The sequence below is a fragment of the Centropristis striata genome, chromosome 3 (assembly GCF_030273125.1).
Source record: "Centropristis striata isolate RG_2023a ecotype Rhode Island chromosome 3, C.striata_1.0, whole genome shotgun sequence".
Lineage (NCBI taxonomy): Eukaryota > Metazoa > Chordata > Actinopteri > Perciformes > Serranidae > Centropristis > Centropristis striata.
Window position 1 is genome coordinate 8308072 of NC_081519.1, and position 15255 is coordinate 8323326.

Genomic DNA, 15255 nt, shown 5'->3' on the forward strand with positions numbered 1-15255 from the left:
TTCTATAAACAAACCCCTGTGCAAAAACCTTCAGATGTTGGGTAGGAATTGCAAAGAAAAGTTTGGTGAATGTAAGTGCAACTGAAGTGCAGATTTCGGGCTCAGGTTATAAGAAAAACCTCATTTTACAATTAAAATAAACTTCCTCAGCTGATTACTCAACTAAAGACAATATTTTTTTTATATTTAAAGTCTTCTGAAATGTCATGTTTAAATTTGCCAATGAGGCATTAATGCATTTGGGAGAAATGTTTATAACAATAAAAGCTTACGTAATATGTATTTTGGATATTTTCATTCGTCTGAAAGAAGATGTAGCAGCAAAATACCAAAGCCTAAAATCTGTGAACTATTATGCATGAAAAAAAAATGTTTCATATATTACAGTACGACTCCACAAACTAAAGCTTCACATATTACTGGAGAACTATCAATACAAGCTTCATACAGGTTAGTTATTGCAGGAATATTAAAAGACCCTACGCACGTGTGTCACACTTTATTTTAATATTGTATGGATTACAGGATGAATTGAAAATGATATTTTTTACAGTTATAATTTGGGGGAGTTTATTCCCCTTATAGTGTTAATAATAAGGTGACCTTCCAGGAGATAATCATGCATCAGTGGAGTCTCATCCGGCTACATCAAAGAGCTTCACTATAAATATCATGCTCAGAGATTATTAATAATTTTTCCATTCTTAAAGATGCCAGTAAATGTGTAGGGTAATTCATGTTTACAGTGTGTTGGTAATTGCTCACATTTAATTAATCATTTGCAGGAGGCAAAAAATAGATACATAAAAGCACATGATGTGAATTTGTGAAGAGTTGGTTGTAGTTTTAGTCGACATATTCACTGTCTCTGTAGAGGTTTTAGCACATAAATCACTCGCTCCTTAATTACAATGGCTAATACAGTTCATTAATCAGAATAATGCTTTAGCACAGTGTCATGTTTCTGCTCGGATAAACTCTAACTGTGCATCTTCCAGCAGCGCAATGAAGGACGAAAATGAGTCACTCAGGAGGAACACACTGAAGGGTGTGGTGACACTGAATCATCAATAACACGTCTCTGATACCAGACGGAAGTGCATGAAGGGTACACAACAGCAACCCCTAGTGAGTCACAGCTTCCAGGTCACTACTTGTCAAAAAATATCACTGACACACAGTTTAGATGTTTGGTGAATCTTAAAAATGTATTTCATAAGCCTCTCGAAATAACACACACACACACACACAATATTTATATATACATATATATGTACTTTCAATCAAACACTGAATCAGGGGTGTAATATGCTTATTTTATCCATTTTATATAATTTTATCAATTGTAAAGTGTCTTTAAATTACAGCCCATTTATAATTCTCTTTTCTTCACTGCAGGTGCACAATAGCAGCAAAAGTATTTTATATTTCTGCACGATTAAAGTTACACAGTGGAACATGGGGGTCATGGAGAGGTTTTTCTTTTACTCCATCTGTTAGTAGGTCCATACTTTTTGCACATATGGACTGAAATGTGCAGGAGTTAATCACACTTTGATCAAAGAAATACATTATCTTCATGGTTCATTCTCACATCATCACAAGTCAGCAAAAACTCTATTAGTTACTGTAGAGACATCACAAATTACAAAATAATTACATTAAAGAAACCACTTTCAATTCCTTTCTTTTTCTTTTCAGTTAAGGTTACATATGTGATTGTCAGATCCAATTCATTCAACATAGAGTTAAACACAACCAGACACAGCAATGTACAGTATTTTAAGAATGGCCAAATGTATTGCATACAGGCAGCATTGTCCACAGGTGCAGCAGTGTTGAGGAGTTGGTTTCATTTGCTGTGAATGAGTAGCTGTTGTCTTTGGCTTTTGTGATACACATAAATGAGGGCGGACAGATCCACGTCATGGCAGGTGGCTCTCTTCTCCCTCAGAGAGGAGCACTGAGCCCTACAGGAGTGCCAGATCTGTCACAGAACCACGCCGCCTGCTGCAGCTGTCACAGAGCTTCTGGTGGCAAAAGGCACCAAGGGCGTGTCAGGGCTCAGAGCGGAAAGCTTGAGGATGGGTGGGTGGGGAGCGACATGTTATGAAGGAAGGAGGAGTAAGCAAGATGCCAGGACTGATATTCTGATGTATAAAAAGATACCGTACTTCATCCGGTCATACTATAAACACTACTGTGTGAGTTCTTAGACTTCTTTGCGCAGTGCAACACGCACACTGCTGCACATCTTGCCCAGGGATTCGAAGAAGGGATCACAGAAGGTCTGGATGCAGAGGGAGTAGATGCGGCTGATGCACTGCGATTCAATCAGACAACTCTTGATGAGGGGAACCACAGCCCAGATGTGGCAGAAGGAGATGCATGCAAATAGGAAGCCCCAGAGCAGAGCGACAGGGATGCCGAAGATAGCAGACAGGATGCGATAGCACCAGTACTTGGACACGGTGAAGGTGGTGTAGCTGAGCTTCCACACCCCATCCAGACTGTGTGTACTGTCTGGCTCTGCAATGACATCCTCAAAGTCCACCTAATAGGAAAATTAAAAGAAGCCTTCATTACTACATACCCCTGAGTGCTTTTATCCATCTCCCTCCACCAGAACTCTGTGGGCCCTCAGTAATATGCACATGACAATGATAAGTGTAAAGATTAGGCTTGTGAAAGCTGCAGAGTGTTAGGATCAAATTTATGCAGAGAAACCAATTGTGCTTTGCACATCATAGGGGGAAAAAAAGCTTAATGTTATGCCATAAAGTCAAAGTTATGAAGTGGCTTTTAATGCCGGGGCCAAATACTTCTAAAAGCTCTTTTGCAACACATTTCTTAGTAAGTTCACCTCATCTAAAATTCATGGGAGCAACTGTACAATGGTACAATCTGTTTTCAGTATGTGTCACCTCCCGTTGAAAACTGCTGTGGCATTCTAAGCCGAGCCATAAAATGCTAATTAACTCAGTAATGACAGCCAGTAGCACTGCACATCTAAAACCTTTTCTTTTCATTTCTTTTCTCTCAGACCACTGGATACAATCAGTATGGGAAGTAACATGTCGCTGTCCGTTTTCCTGTAGAGAGCCTGAGATCATCTTCTGAATGAATGGCTGGACATGAACTGTTTTATATTTTCTCTGCAAGGTCTGGCTTCTTTCAGCTTCTCAGAGGGAGTGCTGGAGCCAAATTCGGCAAAAGAACAATCAGTTTTCTTTAGAAATAAAAGATGAACAAGCACAGCTGTTAACTCAGAATATTCCCTGACTAATTATAGAAACAAGTTTCAATCTATGTTACTTTATTTTTAAGGTAAGGCAAAAAAAACAAAAAAAACAGCTGTTAGCAGAACATGACTACATGTAAGAGAAATGTAAATGTCCAACTTACTGTATAATTTACTGTAACTCCCTGACCAGACTACAGGGATTAAGGTTAAGGTTAAACTTCCAGTTTAAAACATGAGCAGGCATGTAAATCACTTCAAACTGAGCCATGCAGACACGAAACATATGCTCTGCTCATAACTCATGATTTACCATCTTCATTGACTCTGTTTACATGAGCCCCTTTCAGTCAAACAAAGTATTATCTAAATGTATGTCCTGTCCTGTCCTTGCAGAAAATATTTTGTGGTGATAACATGGCAACAATCACAGCAGTCAAACCTAAATAAATCACAGCGGCACAGTGTATCAGTTTCTCGCTCTTCTACCCCATTCCCAAAATAAACTTTTGGTTCTGCACAGGCAACATGAATAGCTCCTGGTCTATTTAAGGATGTCCCAGACAACCTGTTCTCCTGTCTTTGTTCCTATGAACCACTTTATTCATTTTCTCCCCACGCTTCCACACATGCTAATACAGGGGTTATGATCTTAATCCTCTCTGTGACAGGGTGGCGTCTCCATGCTGCACATACCTTCACCACGTCCTCATTAATCTGCTTTGGATCTCTGTTGATTAGATCAATCTCCTTGGTGTGGCTGTCCTTCACAATCTTCTCCTCGTTGGTGTTGTACTGGTACTGATCAGCCATGGTGGGGCTGCTGGTCCTGGACGGGCCGGAGACGGTGAGAGTAAACCTTCCTGGATCAAACTGCAGGGAGTCGCCTCGCTTGTGAACCCCTGTATCACCACTGTGACGCTCCCGCTGGCATGCCAGTGGACAGCTGCTGCAGACGTCCTGGTAAAAATGGAGGCCTGACCCCCTACTCTGCACGCAAACACACACACACACACACACACACACACACACAAACACACAAACACACACACACACACACACACACAGAGTGGACACACACACACAATGTAATACACACAGACAGAAAAGGCATGCCTTAAAGGAGAACCCAGGGTTGTGTCACATTTCACATAGGGTTGTGGGGCTAACTGGGCAGGGTTTACACACTGGCACGAACTTCCACCACAGAGTGAGGCAGGGAGCACAAACACACCCTCCTGCTCTGTGGACTCTATGTTGAACTTAATTAGAAAAGAAAAACACTTGCACAACAGAGCAGAGACAAGAAGTATACTTACTGTCAACAAGGATTACAGTATGTTAATGTAGATTCAAACTATTAATATATTTTATCATTCAGTAGGAGATTCACTTCAAACTGAGGCAATATCTTCAACTCACCACTTTCATCATGCTGTAAGTCAGGTGGTTAGTAGGTGTTAACTTAACTGACTGTACCTCTCCTTTTTTTAAAACATTTTTTGTTGTTGTTTTTTTGTATGTGTAAATGCATTCAATATTAAAACATTCACCCATTCATTTGCACCATCCCTTCACCACAACATATACAAACATATTCAGCATCTTCTGAACTCATTGTTATTCATACATTTCCTCATGGCATCAGTTTACGTACAAATATACAATTTTCAATAGAGATAACTAACCCTTTATTTGTATAAATGTAATTCGTTGTCCTTTAAAGTTGCAGTTAATTTATTCTGGGGTGCAATATGACTGTGGTTTTCTCTACCACTGTTTTGTTACATTTTATAGAGAATTAGGGTTGGGGGGCAGGGGATTTTCAGGGGGAGATAGCAGGTCAGTAAATGCCAAATAGAAGTGGTATACACTATCTGAAAGCTGTAAAACTGAAGATTAATATGAGATGCAACTCAGTACTCTGTGTCAAGTTCTGTGTCCTGCTCAGAAATCTATAATATTATTAATCAATGAATTAAAAGTCCATGTTGATGCTCAAGTATGTCTTACCATTTGTTACAGCAATTTTTGGTTTGACACCATTTCTTGTGATGAATTTAGCATTTTTATTTGGATATATTTCCATCTCAGGATGGATAAAAATTGTCACAAATTTCTCCATGGATTTAGCACAAAGTGGGTATGTCTGTAAAGAGGAGACTTGTGGGTACTCTCAGAACCAATTTTCATTCTGATATCTTGAGGTCAGAGGTCAAGGGGCCACTTTGAAAATGACAATGTCAGTTTTTTATCCTCTAACTTTGAAGCATTATATTCCCCTTCCTGACACAATATCATGACAGTGTTGGTACAAATGGATTCCTTCTCCTCTTTTCAAATTATATGTCTCTCTATATAGATACTGGGGGTCCAGAGTACATACTTCTGTAGATTTTCACATATGTGTATAAATACTGCTCCATAAATAATTCATGTGTGTGCACTTCAAAAAAAAGCGTGTGAGATCCCTATTATCTGAGTTGGACCCCGGGCATTAAGGAGAAGCAGCGGGGCAGAACTGATGTTGCCTATGTGGGTTTATTATACACCGTGAAATATGTTAGGTGGTATAAGGACCAAGGGCACAACAGGTTAGGCTATTAAAAGGAACCTTATTCGAACTGTATATAAGAGTCCATGTTTGGTATTAACCAGAATGTTTTGTCATGCTGAATTTTTTTTCCCCTTTGTGTTTATATTATGTCATGGTTCATACCACTATATTAATTGATATTAAACCCTTCAGTAAGTTTGTGTTCAGTATAGTTTTTTTAATTTGGGTATCTGATATGCTGGGAAGGTTTGACATGACTGTACGTCCTCTCGCCATTGCTACCCGACAGCTGACACACACTCTATAAAGTATTATATTGCTGCCCTCAGACGTACTCAGAGTTTCTGTTGTTTTTGTATTATTTCTTAACCTATTTATTGTTAACTGAGCCCATGTTGTTCACAGAGGACATGTTAGGAGGCTATAATGCATGCTAAATAAATTTGCAATTGCTAATGTCTGCATATGTTGCACCCCAAAACATAAAATATATATAAAAAAATATTTTTTGCTTTCATAATCCAAATCATAACAACAACGTAGTTCAATCACAGTGGTGCACAATAGAGAGACTTCGCACAAGGCGGGTCCTGAGCCTCTTACTCCAGATATCTCTGATTTTAGCCTGCACAAATATATAAAATCCAATAGTCCCCAGAAATAAACTCTGATTCAGTCTTCCTTAAGCTGTGCAGTTGTTGCTATCAGTCATAGCTTTCTACTTCAGGCGGTCACATAAACAAACTCATACAGAGTGGTGCTGCCAAAAGAGGGGGGCGAGGAGGAGGAGGTGCCCATGAAAACTGGTACAAGATCTTTCAGCACCCCCAGCTCTCTGTTGCTATTTATCTCAGTCAGTGGGGTGTAAGAACGAACAGTGCAGGAAGCGTGACTTCGGAGCAAGTATTGGTATTTCTTGCCCCGGTTCCCTGGTGGCAGAGACAGGGACGAGAGAGGAGGGAGGAGCGCATGTGATCGGGAGCCAACCCAATTAGAGGAGTATTCTTGGCGTGGCAGTGGAGAGAGTAGAGGCCAGTTAGGCATGGAGGCAGAGGTACAGAAATAGCTCAGCAGAGAGTCATGGTGGGCATACCTCTGTCTCTACGGGTGTCTATGCAATCAGCTGAGGCTGCACTGGCTCCTGTCTTTCATTTAATGTAGACAGACATGCCAGGCTCTCAGGCCTATATTTAGAGTCATATAGAATGTAATGGTTAGAGTGGGTATCAGTAACTCGGCTTAGTGTAATAAACAGTGCTCAGTGTGTTACTCCACACATACAAAATTATCTTCTTTTTTTTTTTTTACTATACATTTCAAAGCTCTCACATACCTTTATTCCAGAGAGCAGTAATTTTTCACTGTGTTTTTTTCATAAAATCCTCAATTTTGTGATTGCATCGCAAAAGCTTTTTGCTTTGGTTTTGCATTTTTTATGTGCATGAAATTGTTTTATTACCATTCACCCCCCAAAATATTAAAACATGCTTGTTCAAGCCCTGGCCTAGAGTTACTTTGTAACATAAATCATCACGAAAGGGACAGCTTGACAGTCATGGAAAAATTTATTAGAAAACCCTTGTTTTCTTCAATGTACTGTTAATTTTAATGCCTGGTACAATTAAATGTACATTTGTTTGGACAAATACAATGATAACAACAAAAATAGCTCATAAGAATTTAATTTAAGAGCTTATATCTAGGCATTTTACATGGTTTTCTTGATAATGATTTTGGTTATTATCTAGAAAACCATGGAAAATGGCTAGGTTGGCTGCTTGTTATCGTTATATTTGTCCAAACAAATGTACCCTTAGTTAAAATGAACAAGAAGTTGAAGAAAAAGGGGGGCCCAATGATTTTTTCCCATGACTATATATCAGATATTATGTCAGTTGAGCAAAATACAAAATAATCACAGACAATTGAAATTAGCTGAATGAAAATAATAAGCAATATTTTTTACTAATATTAGTTATAAGTACAAAAGGTCATACATTCCACTAGCATGACCGAACACAAATCATTATTTATAAATGATTATAAATCAATTAACACCTTCTCACAGGATTTTCTCACTTTTAACTAAACATTTACACACAATGTGTTTTTCTTTCTTCATCTTGTGCCAGATGGATGTTGATTCGACCACAACATTTTCCAACACTGGTAAAGAAGGGGCTGATGAGAATGTTCAGTATGCTGCCCCACACAGTCTGAACCCAGTGCATGTTGATGAGAAGCAGCTGCACACAGGGCATGATTAACCTGGAGGGATACAGGAAAGTGGACAAAAAGTGAGCTCATCTCGTTAATAAAACATAGAAATCCTTCTACACTTTTGAAACTATTCCCACTTGGGAGAAAAACAACATGTATTAGGGGAAAGGTTGAGATACCATTTGTAGTTCAACTTCCTACTAAATTACCCTTATTTACCAGAAAAGTGTTTAGCAGTTCACCCATGCCTGTAAGCTTATCTCATCTCAGTGTGACGACAGTCCTACCAGATGTGCAGGCAGCTGAGCACGGCGAAGAGGATCCCTGCTGCCAGTGAGACCGGCACAGCCAGAAGGAGGGAGATGAGGCGGTAGATCCACAGTCTGGACACCTCAAACAGGGCGTGACTCCACAGCCACACTCTATCAAAGCTCCGCACAGAGGGAGGCTCTGCAATCACATCTTCAAACGTGACCTCAAGACACACGCAGAGACATTGTGAGGGATTCTGAGGGACAGGTTTGCCTCAAGCTTCTGTGTAATATAATAGTGAGAACTGGGGGTTGGGTATGTAGGCACTAAAGCTATATATTATAACATCTTAACATGCAGACTGGTGGGTCATGCATGCAAAAGTTTTAATTACAACACTCTTTACTCACTTTTATATTGCAGTGTAGGATCTTATCACCAGGGGGAAAATAGACTTGTGTATATGATCATGTCCACTTGAGGTCAGTATAATGCAGCATATTGATATTTACCACATTAACTTGATCTACTTAGTCTCATATTGAATGAAAGCCAGTGGCGGGCCATACCCAATTAATGCTTTTTCATTCTGCCAGGACCATACATGCATAAATATCCAAAAGGCATATTTTCATAGATAGATAGATAGATAGATAGATAGATAGATAGATAGATAGATAGATAGATAGATAGATAGATAGATAGATAGATAGATAGATAGATAGATAGATAGATAGATAGATAGATAGATAGATAGATAGATAGATAGATAGATAGATACATGTTCTGTATTTTTGAGATTGTAAGAAAAGTTCAGGATTTCATTCTAAATGTACAGTCTAAACAGTTTCAGCTACTCAAAGGCAAATTATTCCTGAGATGTTATTATGTTTAAGTTTGGGAAAAACCATCTGAAGGTGCTAAGTGTTCTCATGCTATTAGTATTGATGTCACAAGGCTACATCTCATGTATTTGTTACTGCTGTGCTAAATTCACACTCCTGTTATTGTCAGTCTTATTACTGTTATGATTTTGAAACAATGTAAGAAAAGAAAAGATACAATGACCTAAGATTTGCCATGACACATTTTTAATTAACATGTGTGTTAGATGCAATGCTGATAGAACATAAAGAATTAATGTTTTTAAAGATTTAAATCGTATTCATCCTCATCATCGCTAAAACCATACGTAGATTTTCCGTTCCTGTCCAACTTTCCAGTGTTACATGTGAGTCAGTGGAAACAGTAGGAGCGGTATGACCATTTACAGTGGGTTTGTTAATCCTACTACCCTCTCAGGATTTCCAGACAGAAGTAACATACGTGTGAAGCTTTACATGTGTTTTATGTTGGTTTAACCCCTGTGACAGTGCACACTCATTACCTTAAGACTCTTGTTGATTCCTCTGGGATCCCTGCTGTGAGCCATAGGCCTCGTGTCACTGTGGGTGGAGTTCAGATCTTCAGATTGTACACCCACCTCCATCAGCTCCTCTGCCGGTGTTTTGTCTAGTATTGTCTGGTCCTCCATTTCCACTAAGCTGAGCTGTGTCTCTGCTCTGGTGACTGCTGTGCTCATGTCATTGGAAATATGGAGGATGAGCAGGGCGTAGCAGGAGGATGGCTCTCCACTCTAACCTCTGTGGGCTTGTCCCTGACACCCAGGTGGAACATAGTGGACTGCTGACTGCCTTGCTCCCTGCCGAGGAATGCCTTTATTGGCTTTTAAAGGCTTGTCTTTAGTGACATTTTCCATGTGACATACTACATGGAAAGTCTCATTTGGACCTGTGTGAGAAATGGCCACCGGGCATCACTAATCAGACTTCATTTCCTCTATAAATATTAAAGGAGTGAAGATGATCAGAGGGAGTACTTGGCACTGACAGAGTTGGCAGTTGGCACTGTTGATCCATAAAGAACAGACTTATCTGCGCTTCAACAGCTTCATTCATTAGGAACATTAAAGTGAGCCTATTTAAGAATATGAACACCACCAAAGACAATATCAGCTAATCTGATAAAGATCTCAACCTGCAACAACTGACTTTTGAACCATTACCTTGTAAAGTTGGTATGACCTTGTTAGCAGCAAGTTGTTTATGTTCATATCAAGCAGATACAAAGCTATCCTGATTTAGAATAATGTTTCTGTTCACCTGATGAATCCAAGTACGTTTTTGGCCCTCAGCCAGGAAAACTGGTTCCAGAGCGCCACCAACTCTTTTCTGGTCTTGAGCCAGAGGCTGGGGGCGGGATTATCGTGACCAACAAAAACAACTCAAATGTCTTTCATTTTACTTTATTTTAATTGTTTAACTGCAGTGTGATTGATAGGGGCTAGCAGTAGCGGGCTAATGTAACAGACAAGTGTTAGCTTACAACAAAGGCTAATGGCAACATCTTATGTTCAGTGTTCAGTACTAGATAGTGAAAACTTTGTCTGTGTGAAACATTTTTATGTAAAAATGACACAATGAGAGCGGGGAGAGTGGACTGAAACAGTAGGGTTAGCCAAAAAATGTGAACAATGAGCTGAAAGATGCCCAGGGGAACTACAGTCAAGTTAGAATGCTCTGTGAGTTTGGATTTTCAGTTAACCTTTCTCAAAAAATGACAGTTGCTGTAAATTGAGCAGAAATGCTCAATTTACTCTGTACTCTTCTGGGAGGCAATAAAATGCACATACACTAAGAGAAAAAGCAGTGAAAATTTAAACAATCAAATGTTCATTTTAAGATGAGCTTACACTTCAGCCCTTTCATCCTGTCTGTTAATATTTTTGCTTGCAGCTAATAGAATCACAACAAACCAAGTTACACAAAGTGAACCTGGAACCTTCAGGGGCCCCTCAGGGTCCAGGGCCTCGGGGCAGCTGCCACCTTCACCCAGACTTTTATATCTTTTTTGGTACATGTAGTCCACTTTCTGTTACATACCCAGCACTGCCTTTAATTTACACTGACTGTGAAGTCATGTTTGTATAGTAGTCTGTATCAGCAAGATTCATTTGTACATTTATTACACTACATTACTCATTTCTTTCCAAGTTTTCCTAACGCTTTCATCATCTTATCTTATTTGAGTAGTGGTTTGGTTGGTCTGTAACACACGTTAGAGCATGAAATTACTTGTCTTTTTACACCAGGAATGTTTATTTTTCAACTAGTCAACTTTCAGGTTCTCCTGCTTAATTAAATTAGGATAAACTCCTCAGACCACACACACACTGCTTATATGGATTATAATGTCTAGTTCATAGATGGAATCAGAATCAGATTTATTGCCGTGTAGGCTTTACCGTGCAAGGAATTTACTTGGTATTTTTGGCATAACAATTAAAAACATTAAGTAACATATAACAGTAAGAAAAACAAATAAAATAGTAATATGGATTATAATAGGCCTACATAATATAGATTACATATTTTAAAAAAGATTTACAATAACATAAATGAAAATTATGTTAATTATGTTATGTGTGTCTTTTTTAATTAAAAAAGCAGTAATGTTTGAAACAAAGAGAAAGGAATGTGTAAAATATTGCCTTAGGATTTTGCAGATGTTTACAGAATAAATTGCAATGAGTATGTGGAATGTACATACATAATTATCAAAAAGATGTGTTTAACCCTTCTGTTATGTTTGTTTCTCAGGAACAGCATAATGTTTAATTATCCAAAAGTGTCAGAAACCAAAAAATCTCAATAAACATTGTTTATATTTCATGATTAACTCCATTACTAACCATCTCATTCAATATTTAGTGCAATGGCGTTCATTACCTTTCACAGATAATGGTTCAATGAGGATAATTCACTTTTTTTTTCATTTAAAAAAAAAATGCACCATAAAACTTTTTTTATGTACATTGGAAAGACCTACATATAAAATACAGTAGTTGTACATGACATTGAGTTTTTGAAAACAATTATTTTGTTATGTTGATAAAGTAACATGAATCACCTCAGTATCTATGTAATATAAACATGCAAATATGTGAAATGAACCATTTCATTTTATATGTTGATTACACGTATTAAGCCAAGCAGAAGAAGTTTCATCTCGAAAAAAATACTTTTAACTTTTTTTAAACTTTGAAATGGGTCAATTTGACCGGCAACATAACAAGTTAAGACAGATGTTACTGTCACACTTGTTAACAGGCCTTGTTTATACTGATGAGCAGGTCAGACCTGGCCGCAGACAGACAGCAATCTGAGACGTCATTATGAAAAGAGCTCGACCAGACACCTAGTAGACAACACGTATCTCACTGTTTGTTGAAAATACCTAGAAGTGTTCTGGTGAGAAATGTCTGAACTGAGCACAGAAAGGAGAATCCACTGGTATATAGCACACTCTGTTGGCCACGGTTTGTATTTGTAGTTTTTAAAAAACCCTTCATGTTTATGATTGTTTGAATCAGCTGCACTTTCCACGCACACATACCACAAATAGCTCATTTACGCTCAGTGCTTCCAATAATACTAAAGTGTTTGTGTTCCCAATCGCAGCAGCACGGCAGCAGTAGTGGGCTCTGATTAGCTGATGATTAATGCTGTGTGTGTGGAAACCATGGTGATGAAGAGCCGCCGATACTGTGCTGTGATTGTGGATGAAGTCTGTAGATCCTCTATTGAACAAATGTTGGTTTAGTTTAAATCTGGTACCATGCCTGGTTTGTAAAATAACGATTTTATTAAAAATTTTGGATCATGGATGAAATACAAAACACTTTTTCATCTTGTAATGCTAAAATGTTTGTAACTGTTAAATATAATTCTTTAATTTAATTGAAATTTGTGTTTTTATTTACCTAAATTCTGTTGTTTCTATTGTTTGTTTACTGAAAAAATGACGATAAAATGTAGCGAAATCACACACAAAAATGGACCATGGATGAAATACAAAAAAAAAACAAGCAGTACTGAACGGGTCCTCGCAGTACACGCGTGTCGGGGCATGCTGCCGTCGGGGTGTGTGCGTTACAGGGGCCAGTCTATACCACCCCTATGAATTTCATTGCCTTAAGTGTTATAGTGTGGCCACGGTACCAAATATGAAATTAGACCATCTAGGGGCCGATCAATAAAACCTTAAAGGGTTACCCTCATGAGGGCATTGACAATAATTGTGGAAAGTAACTATGTACATTTACTCAAGTACTGGACTTAAAGTAAAATTTTGAGGTACTTTTATGTACATTTTATGTAACTTTATACTTCTACTCCACTACATTTTGAGACATATATTGTGCTTTTTATTCCTCTACATTTAGCTGACAGCTTTAGTTACTTTTCAGATCAAGATTTAAAATTAAAAACATGATACATTTAAAATGATTACCCATTTTTATAAATTAAACCACTTAAAAGTTTATTAGGTAGTTAAAATGAGCGGAGTGGAGTCATTTCACAGTGTGGTATTAGTACTTTTACTGAAGTAAAGGATCTGAACACGTCTTCCACCACTGTCTTTTTTACTTCTTTACTTTTTTTAAACTTTTTTTTTACATTTATTTTTTTTCTTTATTTAATTTTTTTTTAAATGTATTTATTTATTATTATTTATTTATGTATTTATTATTATTATTATTTTTAAATTATTATTATTTCTGCGTTTCTGCGCATGCGCGGCCTTTCTGCGCTTCTGCGCATGCGCACCCTTTTTTTTTTTCCGCTTCTGCGCATGGGCGGCTGTTTTCGCTTCTGCGCATGCGCGGCTTTTTGCATTTCTGGCCTTTCTGGACAATGCGCATGCGCAGAAACCACGCATGCGCAGAAGCGGAAAAGCCGCGCATGCGAAGAAGCGCTGAAAACCGCGCATGCGCAGAAGCGCAGCAGGGCCGCGCATGCGCAGAAGCCGGAAAGGCCGCGCATGCGCAGAAATGCAGAAAAAATAATAAAAAAATAATTATAAAATAAAAAAAAATAATAATAATAAAAAAATAAATAAATACATAAATAAAGAAAAATAAATGTAAAAAAAAAAAAGTAAAGAAGTAAAAAAGACAGTGGTGGAAGAAGTGTTCAGATAAAAAGTACAATATATGTCTCAAAATGTAGTGGAGTAGAAGTATAATGTTACATAAAATGTACATAAAAGTACCTCAAAATTTTACGTTAAGTCCAGTACTTGAGTAAATGTACATAGTTATTTTCCACCATTGCTACCTGCCTCTTCTAACTTATACATATCAGTTAAGAGTCCTCCTTCAGACACTGTATGAGGATTAAAGGGATAGTTTGTGCATTATTATACAAAACTTGGTACAACTATTGTCAATGCCCTCCTGAGGATAACCCTTTAAGTTTTTATTGATCGGCCCCTAGGTGGCAAGATGCCTTATTACTTGTTAATTAATGGTTATTAAGGACCTTACTATAAAGCGTTACCCAAACTAGTAAGATTTGTATTTTTGAAAGCAATTTTATTTTACAGCATTTTTTCCACACCTGCCTGGAACTTTTGCACAGTACTGTAGATTGAAAAACATATATAAATGTTGGAGGGGGACTAACAGGCACCAATGAAAAATGATTCCAAATTAAAAAAAAAAAAAAACCCACTTTACTTACCCACCATTACCAGGATAAAATTTGCTCCACGATCACATCTGTCCTTCCAGATGATCCTAGAACAAAATAGTCATGTATTTCTAACCTGTTTTAATGCAGCTGCAAGGAGATTTTTTTAGCAAGTGATTCAAAAGCCCTTAGATCACAAAAAGAGATATGATGGTCCTCCAGACTGTGTCCTTATTTTTATTCATTGATGTTTGGTTTTTACAGATGCTGTATTTAGATCCAGTTAATGTTTTGTTTCAACCTTGTTTTTATCTTTGCATGGGCACAAGGGTTCATGAAATTCAAATCTCACCATGCACTTTTATAGATGTTGTCTGCAACTGTCAAGTCCTGAATTCTCATTTTAAAAGAGAAAATATATTATATGAGACAAAGAGAGAAACAGACATTTA

General features: G+C 37.9%; 2 protein-coding genes across 2 annotated transcripts; both read right to left on the bottom strand.

The window, feature by feature from the left end:
• Positions 1–2212: 2212 nt before the first annotated feature.
• cav3 (caveolin 3) lies at positions 2213–4054 on the bottom strand. The gene is made up of 2 exons (XM_059330017.1): positions 3938–4054; positions 2213–2554 (listed from the first exon to the last, which is right to left on the bottom strand). Exons 1-2 carry the CDS (start codon positions 4052–4054, stop codon positions 2213–2215), a joined length of 459 nt encoding a protein of 152 aa, XP_059186000.1.
• Positions 4055–7801: 3747 nt separating this feature from the next.
• LOC131969005 (caveolin-2-like) lies at positions 7802–9852 on the bottom strand. The gene is made up of 3 exons (XM_059330110.1): positions 9658–9852; positions 8306–8493; positions 7802–8066 (listed from the first exon to the last, which is right to left on the bottom strand). The coding sequence occupies exons 1-3, from the start codon at positions 9850–9852 to the stop codon at positions 7892–7894; spliced, it is 558 nt and encodes a 185-aa protein (XP_059186093.1). The 3' UTR covers positions 7802–7891.
• Between the last annotated feature and the right edge of the window lie 5403 nt (positions 9853–15255).

What these genes read in the sequence shown, in the direction of transcription:
- cav3 (XM_059330017.1), bottom strand. Translation starts at nt 4,054, where the DNA reads ATGGCTGATCAGTACCAGTACAACACCAACGAGGAGAAGATTGTGAAG. An exon ending in TTAATGAGGACGTGGTGAAG is followed by an intron (nt 2,555 to 3,937) that starts GTATGTGCAGCA and finishes TTTTCCTATTAG; the next exon opens with GTGGACTTTGAGGATGTCAT.
- LOC131969005 (XM_059330110.1), bottom strand. Translation starts at nt 9,852, where the DNA reads ATGAGCACAGCAGTCACCAGAGCAGAGACACAGCTCAGCTTAGTGGAA. An exon ending in GAATCAACAAGAGTCTTAAG is followed by an intron (nt 8,494 to 9,657) that starts GTAATGAGTGTG and finishes GTGTGTCTTGAG; the next exon opens with GTCACGTTTGAAGATGTGAT. An exon ending in CTCAGCTGCCTGCACATCTG is followed by an intron (nt 8,067 to 8,305) that starts GTAGGACTGTCG and finishes GTATCCCTCCAG; the next exon opens with GTTAATCATGCCCTGTGTGC.